This window comes from Serinus canaria, chromosome 26 (assembly GCF_022539315.1).
Source record: "Serinus canaria isolate serCan28SL12 chromosome 26, serCan2020, whole genome shotgun sequence".
Lineage (NCBI taxonomy): Eukaryota > Metazoa > Chordata > Aves > Passeriformes > Fringillidae > Serinus > Serinus canaria.
In genome coordinates this window covers 3,131,149-3,153,833 of record NC_066339.1, presented here as the reverse complement: position 1 = coordinate 3,153,833, position 22,685 = coordinate 3,131,149, and the positions used below count along the sequence as shown (strand labels likewise).

The 22,685-nt window shown below is 54.4% G+C and overlaps 1 protein-coding gene across 4 annotated transcripts in view; it reads left to right on the top strand.

Moving 5' to 3' along the window:
* The window catches only part of RASSF5 (Ras association domain family member 5), a 29,082-nt gene extending 9,016 nt beyond the window's left edge, over positions 1 to 20,066 (top strand). For 3 of the 4 annotated variants that reach the window (XM_050985308.1, XM_050985310.1, XM_050985309.1), the window contains 5 exons: positions 1,668 to 1,786; positions 16,838 to 16,951; positions 17,778 to 18,075; positions 18,394 to 18,509; positions 19,271 to 20,066. In XM_050985308.1, coding sequence (XP_050841265.1) covers positions 1,668 to 1,786; positions 16,838 to 16,951; positions 17,778 to 18,075; positions 18,394 to 18,509; positions 19,271 to 19,423 — 800 coding nt within the window. In that variant the 3' untranslated portion in view covers positions 19,424 to 20,066. Of the gene's footprint in view, positions 1 to 1,667; positions 1,787 to 6,911; positions 7,381 to 16,837; positions 16,952 to 17,777; positions 18,076 to 18,393; positions 18,510 to 19,270 lie in introns of those variants that run through there. The other variant, XM_009097288.4, reaches the window with a different exon arrangement.
* The last annotated feature ends 2,619 nt before the right edge of the window (positions 20,067 to 22,685 follow it).

Below are 22,685 nucleotides of genomic sequence, written 5' to 3'. Positions count from 1 at the left end.
GGCACTGGGTCCCTGCCCTTTCTGGGGCTGCTGGTGGCACCGTGTCCCTGCCATATCCAGGGTGATTTGGGGCCATGGTGGCACTGTGTCCCTGCCCTCCCTGGGGCTGCTGGTGGCACTGTGTCCCTGCCCTGTCCAGGGTGGGTTTGGGGCCATGGTGGCACTGTGTCCCTGCACTCTCTGGGCTGTGGTGGCACTGTGTCCCTGCCCTGTCCAGGGTGGGTTTGGGGCCATGGTGGCACCGTGTCCCTGTCCTGTCCAGGGTGATTTGGGGCCATGGTGGCACTGTGTCCCTGCCCTCCCTGTGGCTGCTGGTGACACTGTGTCCCTGCGTTCTCTAGGGGTGATTTGGGGCTCTGGTGGCACCATGTCCGTGCCCTCCCTGATGTTGGGTTTGGGGCCATGGTGGCACTGGGTCCCTGCCATCCCTGGGGCTGCTGGTGGTACTGTGTCCCTGCCCTGTCCAGGGTGATTTGGGGCCATGGTGGCACCGTGTCCCTGCACTCTCCAGGGGTGGATCTGGAGCTGCTGGTGGCACCATGTCCCATTTAACACACATGTCCCCATTCAGCCACATGTCCTATTTAACACACATGTCCCTGTTCAGCCACATGTCCCATTTAACACACATGTCCCCATTATTCAGGGACACTCCTGCAGGCGAGGAGAGGCACCAGAACACCTGGCCCAGAGCAAAGGCTGCTCCCAGAGCTGTGCCCAGGTCTCTGCTCTGTTCCTGGCTGCAGTGGAGCAGCACAGGCCCCGTTCCTGCTGCCTCACTGGTGAATAAAGGATGGGAAGACCCTCAGATCCCCCCAAAGCACGGGGAGCCCCAAGCTGGCTCTGCTCCTGGGAGGTGCCACCGGCAGCAAAGCCTGGCCAGGGCACAGGGAAGGGATCCTTCAGCTCCTGTCAGACTGTGCCCTTTGCTGACCCAGAGATGGGGCAACTGAGGGGGGGTTTGAACACCTTTATCCATTTGCAGTCTCATGGGAAGGTGAGACAGTGCAGGTGTTATCATTCACACCTGCACAGCCAGAAGCCAGCTGTCCCCTGGTTACAGCACAGCCAGAAGCCAGCTGTCCCCTGGTTACAGCACACTGCAAGCATTCCTTGGCCTATGTGGCTGAACGGGGACATGTGTGTTAAAGGGACATGTGTGTTAAAAGGGACATGTGTGTTAGAGGGGACATGTGTGTTAAAAGGGATGTGCACCTGAACAGGGACATGTGTGTTAGAAGGGACGTGTGTTAAAAAGGGACACGTGTTAAAGGGACACGTGTGTTAAAGGGGACATGTGTGTTAAAAGGGACATGTGTGTTAAAGGGACATGTGTGTTAAAAGGGACACGTGTGTTAAAGGGGACCTGTGTGTTAAAGGGACACGTGTGTTAAAGGGGACCTGTGTGTTAAAAGGGACATGCATTAAAAGGAACATATGTGTTAAAGGGGACCTGTGTGTTAAAGAGGACATGTGTGTTACAAGGGACATGTGGCTGACCAGGGACTGTGCCTGAGCAGGGCCACGTGCCCGCTCCAGCTCTGACCGTGCTGCCATCCCTCTGCTGCAATCCAATCCAGTCCCTTCCCGCTGTCCCCTGCTGTCCCCTGCTGTCCCCAGCCCCAGGACAGCTCTGGTGCCTCACGCTGTCCCTTCTGTCCCCGCAGACTGCAGGTACACGTGTCACCAGGAGTGTCGCAGCCTCATCCAGCTGGATTGTCGCCGGCCGGGCCAGGGCCAGAGCCAGCTGTCCCCAGAGAGCACCCTGGTGCCACCCTGCAGCCAGGTACGTGGGGAGGGGTCTCAGGGGGCACAGCTCTGCACAGAGCTGGTTTCCTGCTCCCAAGGGGCTTTCCAGGAGTGTCACTGAGGTGTCACCTGGTACCTGCTGCTGATTCCCCGACTTCGGGGCCTCAGGCTGGGCCCTGCCAGGGGGCTCCCCTGTTGGGGGAGACCCTCCTGGGGTGGTTTTGTGTCAGGAAAGAGAGGCACACTGGATTTTTCCAGACTTCAGGTTCTTGTTTATTGTTATCTTATCTGGAGTTTTGCACGCTGTCCACACCAGGCTCAGCAGGCTGGAAAGGCACCACAGAATGGCCAACAGTCTCTTGGTACAAGGGCTGTTAAAACTAAAATATCCAGTTAAGAACTGACACCTGGATTATTTTCCCTTTTACCCCAATAACTGATCCCACAGAGCTGCAATGGGGATTTCCTCACCCAATTACAAAATGCCACCCAAACCCACGGAGAAGGAGGAAGGAGCATGAAGAAGAAACCCAGGACAGCACCCTGTGCCCTCCACCTTGCATCCATCCCCAACACACTAAAAACCCCAAACCCTCAATTTCTCACCCACTGACACACCCACACTGCTCTCTAGAATCCATTTCACACTTTTGTGGATTCTTTCTGCATGGATGAGGGTCACAGTCAGAGCTCCCCTGGGGTCAGGGCACCCCAGAGCAGACAGAGAAACATTCCCTGGGTGCGCTGGGTTTGCAGAACCTGCAGCCCTGAGTGTGGTGCCCTGCCTGGGGGTGGTGTGGCAGGATGGAGGTTGGGAATGTGGGCATGGCCCTCCCTCCCTGCAGAGGGGCCTGTGGAGTCTGTGGTGCCACCTGAGCTGCTGTCACCTGCTGTGCAGGGACACCAAGCCCCACACGGCCCAAGTGCCAGCGTGTTGTGTTTGTGGGGTTCCCAGACAATGGATCTGACTCCATGTGCTCAGAAGGCTGATTTATTATTTTATTACACTATATTATATTAAAGAATACAGACAGGATACAGACAGAAGGCTAAAAGATAACAATAAAAACTCCTGACTCTCTCCAGACTCCCAACACTGCTTGACCATAATAGGCCAATAAATCAAAACAATTCACATTAAACCAATGACACAATCACCTGTGGGTAAACAATCCCCAAACACATTCCAAAGCAGCAAAACACACGAGAAGCAAATGAGATAATTTTTGTTTTCTTTTTTCTCTGAGGCTTCTCAGCTTCTCAGGAGAAGAATCCTGGGCAAAGGGATTTTCCAGAAAACATGAATGTGATCTCAGTGCCTGTGAGAGGGGATCAATCCTGGGATGGGGCTGGGGGCTGTCCCAGCACGGGGTGCACACTCAGCTGCAGAGATGCATTCCCAGGCAGGAGCGTGGATCTCCAGGGAGTGCTGGCTGCCAGCCTTGTTTTGAGAGTTTCAGTAGTCCTGGGGGATGGAGACTCCTCAATCCCTGTTAGGATGTGCACTAATCCCAGGCTTACTGCGGAAGGCTCAGCTTGGCTTTAATCCTGCAGTGTCTGGGGCTCCTGCGTGGGTGGCACGGGCTGCAGGGCCAGCGGGGCTCTCAGCAGGGAGGGTGGCAGGGGAGAAGCTTCAGGAGACCTGCCTGGAGTGGATGTGGCTGGGACGGAGCCTTTGCAGGCTCTGTGTGCTTTGGGGAAGTGTTTGGAGCAGCTCTGCAGGGACTGGTGGAGTCACCATACCCCCAGGGGTTCAGAACAGGAGTGGATGTGGCTCTGTGTGACCTCTGGAGTCACCATGCCACCAAGGGTTCAGAACATGGATGTGGCTCTGTGTGACCTCTGGAGTCACCATGCCCCCAAGGGTTCAGAACGCGGATGTGGCTCTGTGTGACCTCTGGAGTCACCATGCCTGCAAGGGTTCAGAACATGGATGTGGCTCTGTGTGACCTGGCTGGAGTCACCATGCCACCAAGGGTTCAGAACGTGGATGTGGCTCTGTGTGACCTCTGGAGTCACCATGCCACCAAGGGTTCAGAACATGGATGTGGCTCTGTGTGACCTGGCTGGAGTCACCATGCCCCCAAGGGTTCAGAACATGGATGTGGCTCTGTGTGACCTGGCTGGGGTCACCATGCCCCCAAGGTTCAGTACATGGATGTGGCTCTGTGTGACCTGGCTGGAGTCACCATGCCCCCAAGGGTTCAGAACATGGATGTGGCTGTGTGTGACCTGGCTGGGGTCACCATGCCCCCAAGGGTTCAGAACGTGGATGTGGCTCTGTGTGACCTGGCTGGGGTCACCATGCCTCCAAGGGTTCAGAACGTGGATGTGGCTCTGTGTGACCTGGCTTGGTGGGTGTGGGGGGATCCAGTCAAAGGGCTTTTCCAGCCTTGATGATTCCGTGCTTCTGTGCTCTCTCCCTCATTACAACCCCCTGTTTGTGCCCCTCTCTGTGGAGGACCTGATGCGCTCATGCAGAAATGGAGATGGAAATTTGCAAAAATTTCATTTTTTGTTATTTTTCTGTGTAGAGGTGATCATCTTCAAAGAGCTTTCCTTTCTTTAAACTGTACTGTCATTTGAGTAGCTCCACTTCTGAGTCATTTTTCTCTATCAAGAGACATTTTGGCAAATTCCAGGTTTTAAAAGTGGATTTGTTCATGTGTCTAACCCTGCTAGCACTTCTAAAACCTTCGGAATAAAATTTTGAGCCCTTTTGCACAGAAGAGAAGAAAAAGGCTGGAAAAGATGCAAATCTAAAAATACCAATCCAGCCTTATTTCAATTCTTAATTTTTTTCTGCACTCGTGCAGAAATGGAGATGGAAATTTGCACTTTTCCAAAGGCAGTGGAGGGTTTTTGGTGTGTGGGGTTTGGTTTTCATCCATCCTTTGCTGGGCAGCAGCTGCCCAGACTAAAATGATCAGGAGGGATCTGAAGTGGGATGGGATTGATATTTATAAATCATGCATTCCAAAAGGGCTCAGAGCAGGTTCTCCCGTCCAGGTGTCTGAAGGTAAATTTGTGTGTGGTTCCATCTCCTTGGGATGTCACTGGGCTTCCCCCAGCAATGCTGGAAAAATGAGCAAGGCTCGTTTCATCCCCAGGGCCATCACCCAGCCAGGGTTATTGATGGCCCTAATAACAAACAGGGAGCCTGTGCTTGGTGGCCATCCATCACCCTGCCAGGACCTGGTGTCCCCCTGGGGAGGGGGAGCCATCCTGGGCCAAGGAAACAAAAGTGTCTCTGCAATTCCAGCAGCAGACAGAAATCCATCAGCCCATCCCAAAGGCCTGGCTGGGGATGGCACCTGGGAATCCTCCAGGCCTGCCTGGGGTCCCTGGGCTGTGGGGGCTGATTTGAGGGTTAATGAGGGTAAATGGCTGCAGTAAAACTCCATCATTCATTATGGATAATCAGGCAAAAAATCATTGCCAGCTTTGCTTGATCTGAGCACACAGCCCCGCTCCTGGAGGGTTTCTGTTGGTCAGGCAGGGTTGGCTGCTGGAAAGGAGGAGGATGGAGGGAAAATAATGTCAATATTCCAGCAGGAGACTAACAGGATGCCTGAGTACACTGGCAGGAGGGGAAGAGGCCTGAAAACACATTAAAAAATTAAATAGCTGGCATAATTGGAAGTCATTAAATCATATTATCAAAATTAAGCAAAGTGGAAGCACCAGAGAAAGAACTATTTTAATATCACCTATTTAAAGACTGTTACCAGGTAATACCAGGCATTCATAATCTGGGCTCTGATCCAGTTCAGTATTTAGGAGTGGTTTGCATTTGGGTCCCAGAGCAGCCTCCCAGGGTGACATCCAGGCTCTGCTGGTCTCCTCCCAGGAGCACCAGGTCTGCTCCCAGGGCTGGCTGTGTGCTGTGACCTGAGAGTGGTGCAGGGCACTGGGGGCAGTGGGGATTTGGGGGGCTGATGTACCTGGAGCTGCTGCTGAACAAAGGGGCCAAAGTCATGGGGTTTATTTGGCTTTGTTGTATTCTTGATGGAGCTGCTGTCCCAGGCAGGGGGACTGCAGGGAGTAAATGAGGGATTCTTGGAGAATGCAGAGGTTGCACCCTGGTTCCACTGGGAAACTTTTGGGCTGAGGCTTCATAGAAGACCCCAGTGCTGCTGCTCCCAAGCCTCACTTTCTGCTGGTGTTGCACATGCTCAATTTAAGGCTCTTTCTCCTCTAAATTTATCCCTGTGGAGCAGAGGGGGCTGTGCTGCTGCAGGGACACGCTGCTGCCATAAGAACGTGGTTTATTTATTCCCTCTGTAAATAAGGCACTTGGATCCTTGCCTTCCTCTCTCTGAGATGCAGATGTTGCCAGGCTTTCCATCCCCATTGGTATTCAGGGGATGCTGCTGTGGTGGGCACGGAGCTCTCAAAGCTTTGGAGCAGTTGAAGTTTTTCAGCAGATGCAGCTGGAAGGGTCTGGAGCAACATCTGCAATCTGTCAGGAGGAGAGGTTTTGGTGATGGGTGGTGCCTTGTGGGAAGGTCTCGGAGTCCTGGAGGAGCAAGATGAGATATTGGGAAGAAATTCCTCCCTGTGAGGGTGGGAGGCCCTGGCACAGGGTCAGAGCAGTTGTGGCTGCCCCTGCATCCCTGGCAGTGCCCAAGGCCAGGCTGGACAGGGCTGGGAGCAGCCTGGGACAGTGGAAGGTGTCCCTGCCTGTGGCATCCTGTGGGGAGCAGAGCCCTTCCCCTGCCCAGCCCCACAAACCCCAGGGATCTCCACCAAGCAGGAAGGTCACGGCTGCTGTAAAAGCAGCACCCAGGGGCTGAAGCCTTTTCCTGGGCTGCACTCAAAGCTGCCTCGGGCTGGGTGCTGAAACTGCTCCTGCTGCTCTGAAATCAGCAGCAGGATGGAGAGACACCCACTTGTGATGGCCAGGGGCTCCTGGCACCCCGGGGGCGTCTGAGCTGCACCCCCACCACCCCGATTCCCTCAGGTGGAGCCTCGGCAGCTCCCGGGGATGCTCTAGCAGGCACGGAGCAGCCCGCAGCCCTCCGTGGCACCGCGTTGTGCCTCTCCAAGGTGCTGCCAGGGCTCCCCGGGGGCCAGGGCCGAGCCCAGCACCTCGGCTGCGAGCGGGGCCACAAATTCTGCAAGAGGAAGTGGCCGGGCTGCGGCAGTGCGAGGCGAGGGCAGGAAGGGGAGGCGATGCTGCTGCCGCTGCCGCTGCTGCGCGGGCACCCCGGGAGCGGCCAGCGGAGCGAACCGAGCCGGGAGCGAAGCGGGAGCGAAGCGGGAGCTCTGCCCCTTCCATGCTGCGCAGGGAGGCGGGTGCAGGAGGCGAGGCGAGGGAAGGGTTACCCGGCACGGCTGCCTGGCAAGCAGGAATAGCTGGGCAGGATGAGCAGAAGGAGCTCTGGCAGATGAGCGGCGAGCCGGGGATGTGAGCGCGGGGCTGGCCGGAGCCGCAGCGCGGACCCCGATGGTCGCCGGCCCCCCGAGCCCCCCGGCTCGCCCGCAGCCCCTCGCCTCTGCCCGGCTCCCATGACCATCGGCAGCAGCATGAGCAGCGGCTACTGCAGCTTGGATGAAGACCTCGAGGATTGCTTTTTCACGGCCAAAACCTCCTTCTTCCGCAGCGCGCACAGCAAGGTCCCTGCCAAGGTACCGCGACTCGTGCGCAGGGCCGGGGGATGCCGGGGCTGCCGCACCTTCGGCTGCCAAAAATGAGCTGGGACAGGGGTCAGGGCACGGCTGCCGGCCCCGAGGGGGTTCTGCCCGCTCCTCTGCGGGGTCTGCACGCTGCGGGTTTTTCTCAGCCTTTTCCACGCCGGGTTTCCCCGTTCCCCGGGGATCCACGCCGCTCTCGGGGTGTTTTTTCAGCTTTAGGTGAAATCATTCTTAGGAGCTGTCAGGCACGGGTCAGGCTCCCCGGCGGGACCTGTGGTGTGGCCTTGCAGAATCTGCACCTGTGGGGTGGATGGGAAAGTTCAGGGCAGAATTAATCTGTGATCTGATCAACACAGTGATGGATGTGGTTCTTTTCTGGGAGCCTGGGGCTGTGTGTGCCTGCCTTGGAGAAGGACAGAGGGTTTGGCTGGGCAGTGTTGCACCAGGATGAGATTTGTGTCTCAGCAATGTTCACAGCACTGCTTTGCAGTTTTTAAACATCTGTTAAAAAAAAAATAAATTAAAAATCCTTGTGGTGAACTTTGGGGCCCCAGCTAGAGATGAGCATAAAAGGAGAAGGTGCTGCTGCAGAAGTGGGAGTTTCACACGGGAACGAGAGCCCTGCAGCAGCCAGAGATCAAATCTGGCCCAGGGAGAAGCTTTTTCACCTAAAATCCTCCTGCAAACCACCAGCACCAACATGCTCCTGTTCAGCCTCTGCTGGTTTTGCACCTGAGGCTGCAGAGCTGCAGCCCCCAGCAGTGCTTTGGGGTTCAGCTTCCTGCAGCAGCTCCAAGGGCTCTGCTCGGGCAGGGGGGGCTGCTCTGGAGGGGGAGCTTCAGTCAGCTGGGAATTTTATTGAATTTCTCTGCAGAAATGGTTTAAGATGGGATATTCCTCGCTAGCCAGCAGCTCCCTCTCACTATGATTAACAGACACGTACTGCTGGTTTTTAAATGTCATTTGATGATTCATTTGTGGAGGAGATGGAGGAGATTGGGGTGCTGGTGCAGCCAGAGCTGCTCTGTTTGAGCCAGGGCACTGCAGATCCTGGGGGAACCTCTGGAAATCAGCCTGGGGCTGTTGCTGTTTGGGATTTCTCCCTCCCAGAGGGGTCAGGGGCTGCTGCAGCCCCTTTTTTGCCCAGCTGCTCACCTGGATGGGAGCAGCGTGGGTGGCAGAGCTCAGGCTGCCAGAGAAGATGGAGCCTTTCAGGGCTTTGGTGGTGTGGGGAGGAAATGGTTCCTGTGCATGAAAAACACAGCCCCACACTAAACTGAGCCCAGCTGGTGTTGTGTAATGGGGCTGTGTGAGGAGGTGGATTCTCACAGAGGTGGAAATCACGCTCAGGCCTTGGTGGAAGAAGATTTTGGGGGGTTCATGGCTTGTTTGGGGTTGGTGGTGGTGCAGGTCCTGCAGGAGGAAGAGGTGGTGGTGGCTGACATCTCTCTTGGATTTTGATTCACTCCCTGTCCTCTCTTTTCAACTTGGCACCTTATTAAAGTGGTAATTACTGAACGTGGAACATTTTCACCCCTGCAAGAGCTCTGTGTGACAGCAGCTCTGTTTTTCACCACCTGCTGCTGGCCACAGGGTGAAAACCTCAGCTGAGACCCTGGAGTGAGTTCTCCTGGGGGATGTGTTTGGGCATGGTGCTAATTGTCCATCCTGGGGTGCCCAGGAGTGATTCCTGAGCCCAGGGCAGGGCTGGCAGCGGGGCAGGAGGAAGATAAATTTGGATAACTTTGGGATACATGTCCTGAAAGACACAGGAAACATCTCTGGAGAGGAAATGAGGTGTAGGAGGGGACACACAGGCCACTGCATGGCACTTAAGGGAGTGAGATTTCATCTGTAGGATTACAGAAATCATTTTTCTGATTGAAACAACTGTATTAGTCTGAAGAGCCTCTTTCTAGGAATGCTGTAATTCCTTTTTATTTTCAGAACCATCAGCAAGATCACTCTTCATTAGCAGGGAGCTGGTTTAGATCTCAGATGTGACCCCATCCCTGCAGATCCATTACTTTGCATTTTTGGGCCTCTCCAGCTGAATGGCTTCAGTGGCTTCTGCCTGAAGCCTGACTGCTTAAAACTCTGCAAAATTGCTCTTGGAGCTCTGCATCAGTGGCTGATGAGAGAGAGGGAAGGGGGCAAGGGAATGTGCAGGGATGGGAAGGACAGCAGGGGCAGAACCCCAGCAAAGGTTGGATGGATGAGGGATCTCCAAGATCCCAGCCAGCCTTGCCCCCCAGTCCCAGGGCTGGCTGGTGCTCAGGGCAGGTTTGTGGGGTGCAGGGGGACCAGCTGGGTGGGCAGCCTGGGCATGGCCAGCCTGCTGCAATGCAGAGCAGCTCCAGCCTGGAGCCCCCTGAGATGCAGCTCCCTGGGAGGACCTTGTCAGCTCTCAGTGCTGAGCTGAGATGTGGCAGGAAAATCGGTTTCTAAGTGAAATCTCCATGGCAATCAAAACACTGAGCCCATCTTCACTTGCTGTAACCTCTCTGAAATGCAGCAGCCATCCCTCTCCCCTCTCTGAACCCCAAAGCAACCACAGCACCTCCTCTGCATTTCTCAAGGGGAGGGAAATGTTGGGGGTATTTAAGGTTTTTTTGGGATTTTTTCAATCCAGATCTCCTGTGTGATTCTCCCCCTGCCTGTCAGTGCTGGAGCAGTGGATCCTTTTCCAATTTAGTGCTGTGAACCCTGGGAGTGGGTGTTGAAGGGGAAGTGTTGGGTGTTGTGCAGGGATGGAGAGCTCTGTGAGAGCAGAGATATCCCAGCTCTGGTGACAGCACTGTCCCCAGTGTCCCTGAGCTGCCACCACTCCCTGCTGCAGCTGGGTTCACAGATCTGAGCTGTTGGTTCTCTGACTCAAATCTGGAGCATTCACATTTATTTCCAGTCCTTGTGCTGGGCTGTGTTTGTGGTCACAGGTGATGCTGCTCCGAGCTGGGGACACTCAGATGTGCTTCTCCAGGCTTTGTTTTCTGGTGCTTTGAGACCAATCTTTCCTTAATAAGCAGAAGAATGGAGGATTGATGGCCCAGCTCATAAAATCCCTTCGGAGGAGATCTCTGAAATGCTCCTGCAGTCAGAAGAAGGAGCCAAAGGGAGAGCTTGGGTTTGGGAATGCCCTGTCCCAGCCTGGCTGGTGGAAAGGGGATGGAGCTGTGCCCAGGCACACCAGGGAGGACTTGGCCACCCCTGCCTGAGATCTGACTGCCAAGAATGTGGTGAGGCTGGGCCAGATCCATCCCCAGAGCTCTGCTCTGCAAATTCATTAATGAGAGAGCTGGGGAGGAGAACTGGCTGCGGGCGAAGGGCGAGGATGGTGGCCCAGGAGCTCCAGGGATGGTGGCCTAGGGACTGCAGGGATGGTGGCCCAGGAGCTCCAGGGATGGTGGCTGCAGGGATGGTGGCCCAGGAGCTGCAGGGATGGTGGCCCAGGGGCTTCAGGGATGGTGGCCCAGGGGCTCCAGGGATCGTGGCTCTGGCGCTGCAGGGATGGTGGCCCAGGGGCTGCAGGGATGGTGGCCCAGGAGCTGCAGGGATGGTGGCCCAGGGCTGCAGGGATGGTGGCTCTGAGGCTGCAGGGATGGTGGCCCAGGGCTGCAGGGATGGTGGCCCAGGGGCTTCAGGGATGGTGGCCCTGGAGCTGCAGGGATGGTGTTCCTGAGGCTGCAGGGATGGTGGCTGCAGGGATGGTGGTCCTGGGGCTGCAGGGCTGGTGGCTCTGAGGCTGTAGGGATGGTGGCCCAGGGGCTGCAGGGATGGTGGCTCCAGGGCTGAAGGGATGGTGGCTGCAGGGATGGTGGCCCAGGGGCTGCAGGGAGGTGGCCCTGGCTCCAGGGAGCATCCACCACACTCAGCCTTTCTGCCCCTGCTGCTTTCCCATGCCTGGTTGGCTGGTGAAGCCCCAGCTCCTGAGCTGCTGGTCCTCCAGGCTGGGAGCACACAGCAGCTCCTGGAGTGGGACTGTGGTGGGACAGCTCCTGGGTCCCACCTGGAGCTGTCATTCCCAAACCAGGGGCCCAGTGGGGTGCAGAGCTGCTGCCTCAGCTGCTTTTAAAAGGTTTTAAAGTTGGGAGTGGACTTAAGAAGGTGAGAGGCTGCAGGGAGGGTGCTCTCTGAATGTGGGGTGTGTTTCTCCTGGCATCCTTGTAAATGGCAATATCTGTCACAGGAGGTTTCCTTGTTGCCTCTCTTGGCTCAGAACTCCTTTGAGAGCTGTCACCATCACCTCGATGGCCCCTGGGCTGTCCATAAAAGCCTGGCAGGAGTTTACAGCTCATTAGCTGCGTGCTGGCTTGCACAGAGGGGCTGGGTGGTGAACCCTGCTCTGGATCCCCTTTCCTCTGGCTGCCACACCAATGTCCTGTGCCCTTTCCTCTGGCTGCCACACCAATGTCCTGTGCCCTTTCCTCTGGCTGCCACACCAATGTCCTGTGCCCGTCCCTCTGGCTGCCACACCAATGTCCTGTGTCCCGTCCCTCTGGCTGCCACACCAATGTCCTGTGCCCGTTCTGGCTGCCACACCAATGTCCTGTGCCTGTTCTGGCTGCCACACCAATGTCCTGTGCCCATCCTGGCTGCCACACCAACGTCCTGTGCCCATCCTGGCTGCCACACCAATGTCCTGTGCCCATCCTCTGGCTGCCACACCAATGTCCTGTGCCCGTCCCTCTGGCTGCCACACCAATGTCCTGTGCCCATTCTGGCTGCCACACCAATGTCCTGTGCCCGTTCTGGCTGCCACACCAATGTCCTGTGCCCTTTCCTCTCCCTGCCACACCAACGTCCTGTGCCCATCCTCTCGCTGCCACACCAATGTCCTGTGCCCATTCTGGCTGCCACACCAATGTCCTGTGCCCGTTCTGGCTGCCACACCAATGTCCTGTGCTGAGGCCACTGCCCAGGTGTCCCCCAGGCTGCCTGAGCTGGCCCATCCCTGTTTTCCAGGCAGGAAAGCTGCAGGCCCAGCAGGGCTGAGGTGCAGATCAGAGATGAGGTTTTGTTACCAGCTCGTTTCATCCTGTCCCTGTACAACAGGAAATGTGGCAACGGTTTATGGTTAAAAGCTTCTGTTTTTCTTCCTTAGGCAGAACTGCAGATTCTGCACCAGAAACTTTGCACAACCAGAGGTTGGGGTTGATTTGTGAGGAGCAGCCAGTGGTGATCTGGTCAAGCACTGCAGGAGAAGCAGGGCTGCTCTTCCCAGGCTGTGGCTGCTCTTCCCAGGATTCCCAGACCACAGGACTGGTGCTGCTGGGCTGGTTGGGTCTGGAAGCAGAAAAGCAGAATATTTAGGTGTACAGGACTGGGATGGATGGGTGGTCCCTGCTTGGGGGACTCATGGTGTTGCCTGGCCTGAGCATCACATGAGTGGCAAGAAGAGGTGAAGGGCTGAGCCCTTGGATCCCCAGTGCCCTTCAGGGTTCCCCCATCCCTAAACAGCTCCTGGAGCTGGGGTGGCCCCACTCTGGGTCCTCTGGGACAGCTGGCTGGAGTTTGCCTTCATTTATTTCCCATGACTTCACCGTGTGTCCCCAGGTTTCATCAGGACACTGCCCATGGTGGGATGGATGCATGAGAGAAATTCCCAGAACTTTCCTTCCCTGGAGTGGGAGGAGGGGGAGTTGGCAGGGGGCTGGGCAGGCTGCAGGTACCCCTGGGCTGCCCAGTGTGGGGAAGGCAGGATGGCACAGCTGGGCAGGGCTGGAGTGTGCAGTGACACCGGTGACATTGTGTGACACCAGTGAGGAGCTCCTGAGCCAGGCCCCCTCCTGCTGGGAGTGCCTGGGGTTTCTTGGAAGCCAAACCCTCCTCCTGTGCTGTGTGCCTGCTGTGAGGCCCTGGGACTCCTGTGCCCTGCTGTGCCGTGTCCCTCCATGGAAACCGAGCTCTCTTCACTGCTGGCACTGTCCCTGGGCTGGGAACGTCACCAGGGGAGGGACCTGCCCTGCTGGGGAGAGAAAAACTGCAGGGACAGGGACAGACAGAGCTGCTGGGCTGGCATGTGCCATGGAGGGAGGGAGGGATGGATGGATGGATGGATGGATGGATGGATGGATGGATGGATGGATGGATGGATGGATGGATGGATGGATGGATGGATGATGGGTGGATGGATGGATGATGGATGGATGCATGGATGGATGGATGGATGGATGGATGGATGGATGGATGGATGGATGATGGGTGGATCCATGGATGGATGGATGGATGGATGGATGGATGGATGATGGGTGGATCCATGGATGGATGGATCCGTGGATGGATCTGTAGATGGATCCGTGGATGGTGGATCCATGGATGGATGGATGGATGGATCCGTGGATGGATCTGTAGATGGATCCGTGGATGGATCTGTAGATGGATCCGTGGATGGGTGGATCCATGGATGGATGGATCTGTGGATGGATCCGTGGATGGATCCGTGGATAGATCCGTGGATGGATGGATGGATGGATGGATGGACGGACGGATGGATGGATGGATGGATGGATGGATGGATGGACGGACGGACGGATGGATGGATGGATGGATGGATGGATGGATGGATGGATGGATGGATGGATGGATGGATGGATCCACGGATGGATGCTCTCTCTTCTGGGCTGTGTTTGTGCCATGGATGATGCTGTGGTGCCCTCAGCTCTGCAGCTCCCACTCTCCGTGTGCAGGAGGGGACAGTCCCAGGGGTCCCCTGCCCTCCCTCCCTGTGTGGTTGGGGTGGGGGCAGCCCTGGTGAGGGGCAGCAGAGCTGTGCCTGTCTCAGTGCTGTGACATGGGTGACATGAGGAAGTGCAGGCTTTCTGAGAGTTCATCTTCTCTTATCTTACAGGGAAGGGGTGTGCAGTTTTGTTGCTTTTCTTTTTTTTACTTTTTTTCCTTTGCCATCATGCTACTTTCAAAATCTCAACCCTTGGCATAGTTCTAAAGATGATTTTTAAAGACTCCCCTGCCAGCCCAGCACCTGTGTGTGGCCAAGACTTGGTGCAGCATGAGCCAAAGGACTCTGACACACTGGGGAGCTCTGACAAAAGGATATTTCACAGAATTCACAGAATTACTGGTTAGAAGAGATCTTAGAGACCATCAGGTCCAACCAGCCCCAACCCCTCAGCCCAATCCTGGCACCCAGTGCCACATCCAGGCTTTGTTAAACACACCCAGGGATGGGGACTGCACCACCTCCCCAGGCAGAACATTCCAGAACTTTATCACTCTTCCTGTGAAAAACTTTCTGTGCAGATCTCAAATAACCCAGCAAAGCTCTGCTTTTATTGTCACAGAATGCTTTGGATTGGAAAGAACCTTAAATGTTTAGGGGGAAGGGATCTCATCCAGTGCCACCCCTGCCATGGCAGGGACACCTTCCACTCTCCCAGGGTGCCCCAGCCTGGCCTTGGACACCTCCAGGGATCCAGAGGCAGCCCCAGCTGCTCTGGGCACCTGTGCCAGGGCCTGCCCACCCTCCCAGGGCAGGATTTCTCCCCCTATCTCATGTAAATCTCCCTTCTTTTGGTTCAAAGCCTTCACCCCTTGTCCTGTCACTCCATGCCCCTGTTTAGAGCCCCTCTCCCTCTCTTGGGGTGACCCCAGTGTCACTGCTGTGCCCTGGGTGCCATCCCAGTGTCACTGCTGTGCCCTGGGTGCCATCCCACTGTCACTGCTGTCCCCTGGGTGCCATCCCAGTGTCACTGCTGTGCCCTGGGTGCCACTCCAGTGTCACTGCTGTCCCCTGGCTGCCACCCCAATCTCACTGCTGTCCCCTGGGTGCCATCCCACTGTCACTGCTGTCCCCTGGCTGCCACCCCAGTCTCACTGCTGTCCCCCGGGTGCCACCCCAGTGTCACTGTTGTGCCCTGGGTGCCACCCCAGTGTCACTGCTGTCCCCTGGGTGCCCCCCCAGTGTCACTGCTGTCCCCTGGGTTCCTGCTCCACGGGGTGGTCCCAGAGGCCTTGGTCTGTGTGCTGCTCTGGGGTGGGAATGCAGCCATCCTGAGCTGTCTCTGGGGAATGGCCTCAGTGAATCCAGGGCTGCCCAGTCCCAGCAGTGCAGCCTTCACTGCCTTGCCAGACTGCAGCCAGGCTTTCAGTTTGTCCTCTGCTTGATTCTCCTCCTGAAAGAAATACCAGGGGTAGCCTTGGGCAATATTGGCTTATTCACAGCTTGCTGTGTCCTTGTCCTGTGTGCTCTGGGGCTGCCTGGGAAGGGACAAGCTCTGCTCCCCAAGCTGCCTTTTTCCCCTTTTTTTTTTCCTTCTCAGAGGTCACAGTTTTCATTCTGAGCCTTCCCAGCCTTGATGGCACATCCCTTCACGCTTCCTGCTCCCTGCTAATGCCAACTACTGAGCAAATCTGGGCAAAATGCATTTCCAGGCAGTCAGCGGGGAGGGTGGTGAGTTCTGGGGAGGCAGCAGAGCTCTGAGCAGGGAGATCCAGCCCACTGAGCATTGCCCAGGACACACAGAGCCTTGTTTGCTGCAGATGGAGCAGATAAAGCAGGCAGTGCTGCTGAGGAGACCTGCCCTCCTGGCTGGAGGGGAGCCAGGGCAGCTTTGGACTGGGCAGGAGTGAAAATTTCTTCAAGGAAGGGGGAAATGGTGGGATCACCATCCCTGGAAGTGTTCAAAAGGCCGTGGATGTGACACTTGGGGACATGGTTTCATGGTGCTGTGCTGACAGCTGGATTTGATCTCAGAGATCTTTTCTGACCTTAATGATTCTGTGATTATTCATGAGTGACATTTCCATGGCTGGCCTTCAGGCAGAGCCCACCTGCAGGTCAGAGCCGTTGGTTTTGGAGGAAATTCCCCCAAACCTGGGCGAGCAGCAGCCTCTGTCCCCCTCTGGGGGAGCCCAGGCAGACACTGAGCAGTTCCTGCCACGGGCTGGGATTCCTGCACTGCCTGATTTATGATCAGTCACACAGCCAGCCTGCTGCTTGTGTGCTTTTATTGCTCTGAGCTGTAATTTCCCAAGCTTTGGACAAGAAGCAGTGAGAGATTTAACTCCAGGTTCTGCCTGGGTGAACCCACTGGAAGCTGCTTGAGTTTTGGGGAGTCAGAGCTGTGAATACTGGAAACAGGATGGGATTTTTTTTTGCCTTGCATTGCAAAAAGGAAATAAATGCTTGCAGCTGGAGGTGGCTTTGCTTTCAAAGTGGGTTTTAAAGGTTGGATTTATTTGCTCTGGTTTATAGTGGGATGCTTTACTGCTCCGTGCCACCAGCTGGTGCATTTTGTGTTGCTCTCCACTGCCTGTGACTGTGTCAGAGGTGGTTTGGGGTTGGGATGTGGCATCCTGCCCATTTGGGGACCGTCCCCACCTGCGTCATCAGTGCTCAGGATCTGAGCAGGATCTGTTCCTGCTTTCAGGGGCTGAACAGATGGAGCATTACCCAGCACACAAAGCAGCTAAAGCCCCACTCTTCTGATTGCAGAATGTGTCACAAACTGTGGAAGAAGAAAAACCTGAGCCTCCAACCATCCAGGAGATCAAACAGAAGATTGAAAAGTACAATGCAAAGGTCACCAACTGCCTGCTGATGAAACTGGTACGTCCTGGGCTGGTTTCCCCCCACACACAGACTGGGGCTGGTTCCTGTGGGCTCTGCCTGTGGGGAAGGTGTCACTGGGGTGAGGGTGGCTGGCAAGCTGCTTTTCCTCCTGCTGGGCTTTCCAGTGTCACTGACACTCCAGGTGACCCTTCCCTGCCTCCACCCCTTCCTGCTGGCACTGATCTCTGGTAAGAAGTTGCCACAAAGCCTTGTCCCAGTGAGGATGAGTCATGGTGGAACCAGGGCTCTGAGCTGTTGGGAGTGGCTTTAGGAACACAAAACCTTTCTAGAGAGAGAAGCTCTGCCCTTGGCACTGCCAGGCTTCCTGGGTGCACTGTGCAGAACCAGGCTCTTCTCCTGATTCCTGCATTTTTATGGAGCTGAGGTTGGGGTAAGGGACCTGTGGTGGGATCAGGGATGATTTGTTACATGGAGATGTGAGAATCCCTTAAATAGGGAATAAAACAAGGAATAAGTTTGGGAGATCCTGCTGAACCAGGGGTTTCAAACCCATATGAAGTGCAACTACAAATTCCATGCAATGGAAATTCCATAACTGCCTCGTAGCAGGGCTGGTTTGAAATAAAACAAGATCCCACAGGCGAGAGGAAGGGATGAGTCATTACCAAGAGCAAACCAGCAGTGACTGTCCCCAAATTACTGGGTGTTTTTGACGTGATTGATGAAAACGCTGCAACTCCCGGAGCGGGGACAGCTCCTGCTGTCACCCCACAGGTGGGCTAAGGCTGCAGACCAGCCTGTTGTGGTGGAGAAGGGGCTGGAAAAGCTGCCTGGAGCCTGATCCCTTTGTGCTTTGCCCCAGAACGATGATGGGACCTACACGGGGTTCATCAAGGTGCACCTGAAGCTGCGGCGCCCGGTGACGGTGCCGGCCGGGATCCGGCCCCAGTCCATCTACGATGCCCTCAAGGAGGTGAACCTGGCTGAGATGACAGACAAGAGGACCTCCTTCTACCTGCCCCTGGATGCCATCAAGCAGCTGCACATCAGCAGCACCACCACGGTGAGCGAGGTGATCCAGGGGCTGCTGAAGAAGTTCATGGTGGTGGATAACCCCCAGAAGTTTGCACTTTTCAAGGAGATGAGGAAAGATGGGCAAGGTGAGTTCAGGGCCTGGCAGCTCTGCCTGGGGTGGGGAGTTTGGTGCTGCAGGATTCACTGGGGTGTCAGGCAGGCAGTGCTTAAATCCAGGTGAATCAATGGCCAGACCTCCACAGGAGATGGTGCTGCTTAGGGTAACAGGGAATTGTGATCTCTGAAGGGCTGAAAACACCCAAGACCTTACAGGGATGGTTGTGATCTGTGATAGACTCATCCCTGTGATCCTGAGCATCCTTTTCCATGCTCCAGCTGACCCCCTGAGCTCCCCTCTGCCCTGGCAGCCCTGATCTCACTGGGGGTGTCTGCTGTGCTTGCAGTGCTCTTCCAGAAGCTTCCTCTGACCGAGTACCCCCTGTACCTGCGGCTGCTGGCGGGCCCTGACACCGATGTGCTGAGCTTTGTGCTGAAGGAAAACGAAACGGGGGAAGTTGAGGTACATTGGTGACTTTTCTTTGGTTTTCACACAAATATGGAGCACGTGGCAGAGCTGGGAGATGTGTGGCAGAGGCAGCACAAAGAGGGCTGTTCCCCTCTAACAGGTCTGTTATTTCTCCTGAATGATCTGGGTTTTTAAAACAATTTAAACTTGAACTGGGTTTTTAAAACAGTTCAGACTTGAGTCTTTTCTTGCTCCTGAATGATCTGGGGTTTTTAAAACAATTCAAACTTGAACTGGGTTTTTAAAACAGTTCAGACTTGAGTATTTTCTTGCTCCTGAATGATCTGGGTTTTTAAAACAATTCAAACTTGAGCTGTGGAAATGCTGAGGCCAGTTTTGATGACCACTCCATAATCTGTTTATGGAACCCAGCAGTGCTGCCTCACGGTTAATCCTCTCTAATTAGATTAGCTGAGCACTGTTGTAAATAATCTACTAATTTAAGTAAAAGCCAGGGACACTCAGGTAATAAATTCACAGCCAGTTTTTGGTTGAAATCTTGCTCCCCACCCCAGTGAAGCAAATGCTGGGAGCTGCTGCATCCTGCAGGATTCTGCTTCCCATGTGGGGTGGGAGGAGTGGGATGGTCCTTCATGCTGTAGCCCCTTATCCCATCCCTCTCAGCACTCGAGGATAAATCCCTGGAGATCAGATCCATTGAAATGTATTTTATTGCTCCTCCTGACAGATTCAGAGGTAAGAACCACAAAGCCCAGCAGGTGTGTGCTCACTTTGCCTCTCTGCTGCTTTTGCAGTGGGACGCCTTCTCCATCCCAGAGCTGCAGAACTTCCTGATGATCCTGGACAAAGAGGAGAAGGACAAAATCCAGCAAGTGCACAAGAAGTACGAGAGGTTCAAACAGAGACTGCAACAGACCCTGAAAGAGGCCAGAGGCAAGCCTGGATAACCTTCAGGAGGCACTGGGCATCAGACTAAGCTAGAGACTGTTTTTAATGAAAAGACTTCTCAGGACACCTTAGTAATCATTCTCCCTCTTCAACCTTCCATAAAGACTGGCTCCCAGCACCCCTAAAATGATCCTATTGCATTTTCTTCTTCTGAAACCTCTTCTCCCAGGACCAAAGCCAGTCCAAGAACGGGAAGCCTGTTTATAAAACAGCTTCAACAAAGCAAACACAGCTGCTGCTTGGCTTTCCAGCCGTGCCATCCCCTGGAGAGGCTGCCTGGAGAATTCTCGGTGTGACACCCAACAGGACCCCTCTGCTGGCTGAAGTTTGGAGCAGGGCAGCTCTTGCTCTTCCTGCTCCTCCCAGCAAGCTGCTTGTTCCTGTTTGGAGGTGCTGTGGCCCACAGTGCCCTCGTGGCCCAGTTCTGGTTTCGTAAGGAGAGCACAGGAAGCAGCAGGAGAAGGGGAGGAGGTTGTTGCACCAAACCACGTGGGTGTTGCAGCTCTAGCCAAGCCCTGGGCTTGTTCAGGGCTAAGGCAGCCAGGGAAATGCCAGGTTAGGACACCAAGGCAGCTGCAACACCCCAACAGTCTGTTAGTAAATGTTATTGCAACTTGGTAATAATAATTCCCAGGAAAATCATTCATTTTGATTCTATTTGACTTCTAATTTTGGAAAGAGCTGAATTACAGTAACTGTCCCTGATGCTCAGCCAAGTTAGCCAGGGTTTCACCAGTTCTCTACTCTGTAGGAATTGGGACCTAAGTTTCCAGAAATTCTGTTTGAAAAGTGTAAAGGTGATGGTTGGGGCACAGGCTGAGGGTTCAGTGTTGAAGGTTTAGCAATACACGTCCATCAGAGGAACCCAGGAAAGCTCAAAACCACTTCACAAATCAGATTTTGAGTTGTGAACGTGCCTGGCCCCGAGGGAGAGGAGCCCCATCCAGAGCTGGGGTGTGGAGATGGCACCAAGGAAGGGAATTACTGTCCTTGGATGCTTTCTGCTCACCTCACCTGGGCTTCCTCCTGCTCCTGCTGTCCCAGCCCTGCTGTCCCTGTGCTCTGTTCTCCCTCCCCACTCTCAACTGGTGCTGTCCTGCACGTTCAGGAAGCTTCCCAGGATTTGCTCTCTCCGTGGAGCCAGGAGAGGACAGCAAGTCTCTCTCTGCCTGTCTCAGGGCTGCCACCACGCCATGCTGAGCATCCCTCAGCAAAGTCCTCGAGCTGCAGGCTGGGTCCCTGCCCTCACTCCTGCTGCTGAGGCCGTGCAGGGATCACTGCCAGGCTGGGAATGCCCCAGGGATCCCGGGGGAGAGGATGGGCCCCGTGTTTACCCTCAGTGCTCCCTACTGAGCACGCTGCACACAGCCAGGGCCAGCCCTCCCTCTGTTCCCAGCCCAGGGAGCAGGGATTGTCAGTGCTGGATTGGGGTGGAGCAGGGACAGGGCTTGGTGTGGGCTCCATGGAGCTCACTGTGGCTGCTGGGATCCCCCCTGCACCCCGCAGGAGGGCAGGCAGCAGGTTATGGGGAACAGGGAGGAGTTCAAATTTACCTCAGTGCCTTTTTTTTCCCTTTAGTGTGAAAACTGCATTTGGGCTAAGGAGGAAGCTGTGCAGAGGCCTCGTCCCTCCTGTCCCCACAGCACTGGTGTGACCAGGCCCTGGTGTCTGGGGAGGGATGAGGAGCTGCTTTGTTTCTTTCTGGAAGGTGATTGCTTGGGATTTATTTTTTTTTCCAGATTTTGAGTATGTTTGTTTCTAAACCTTATGAGAGTAACTGCATTACTTGGAGCCCTTGGCTGGTTGAAAGCCACTTTCTGCCAAGCTCAGTTGCAGCTCCTGTTCTGGTCAGCAGTGAGGGTTTGCTCGCAGGGCTCTGGTGCAGAGGAGCCTCCAGCTGTACTGTACTCTACACCCAACGACCTTTAACAACTGCTGGCAGCCGCAGAGCAGCACTTGCCATGCTCTGGGGCTGTTTGTCCAGCCACAGGCAGACTTAGCACTTCACTATTCACTTGTGGAGTCATTTAAATACCGTTTATCTGGTGCTTTGAGCCTTGACAGCACCGTATAAATACTTCAGTTCCACCGTGGGGAAGAGCGCTGTAAAAACTGCCGGTGGCTCTCAGAGGGAAGAGCCACACGCTTGGTTTGAAATCCCTTTTCTTTCTGGCTGAAAGTTGTGCAGGTTTCCTTTCTTTTTCTTTTTTTTGGTGAGTTTTGGTGAGTGTCCCCTCTCCCTTCCTGGCCCCAGCATGTCTTTGACAGTTTGTAGAAGGCATGGCTTCGTATGCAATCACTGTGGATGCTGCTGAAAACCTCCTGCCACCAGCAGGGCTCGTTCTTTTGGGTTTTTTTTTTTCCAATTTGAGGGGCGTTTGAAGAGTTGGTGGGTGTTGAAACTCAAATTCTCAAGGGTCAGTTGAGCTGGTTTTAGAAGTATTTGCCCCTTCTTTAAGCGCAAATCCTGTTGGCAGTGCCTTTGGTTAGCAATTGTCTCGCCTAGGTCGTGTGAGTTTATTTTCCATGGCTACTGTAAAACCTGTAAAATAATGTGTATAGGATGGAATAGTAGAGCTTCTATGGCAAAGTGAAATGCATTTTTGCAATGCTGTAATTTATTTTTACTACTCCCTAGTGATTCTATGGCATTTTTACAAAATGTCTCACTCTCAGCTTTTTTTGAAGGTTCTGGAACTATTTGTTCATATGCAGACAGTGTAAGAGACAATGATAATAAAGCTGTCAGTAATTAAAGAAATCTCTTGACCTTCTTTTTCTGGTGCCCTCCTATGGAACTTCAATGGATTTAGTCTACAGGGAAATACAGGAATCCTTCCTAGAAGTGAATTTAAATTTCCACACTTACTGTTAAAGAGCTAAAGAACATCAACCTCTGTAAGACCTGACCAAAGTGTTGCATTAATTTAATCTTTTAGCTGGGGCTGACAGAACTGTTACCTGTGATAAATTACAGCTCATGTCATACATTGAAATGTATTTTTATATATCAAAATAATATAAACTACAGCAGTCCAGCTAATTCTCAGTGCTGAAATGTCTGAATAATGACTGGAAATATTTTAAAAGATAACATCTAAGCCACAGTGGGTTTTACTCATGGCAGAACACACTGCACTGTCCCAGGATTGTGCTGGAATGGATTTTTCTCATATTTCAGAGGAGGTTTATTCCACATCCTTGATCAAAGATGCAAAGCAAGAATGTTAAACCACCCCAAAACCACTGACGCATCCAGTG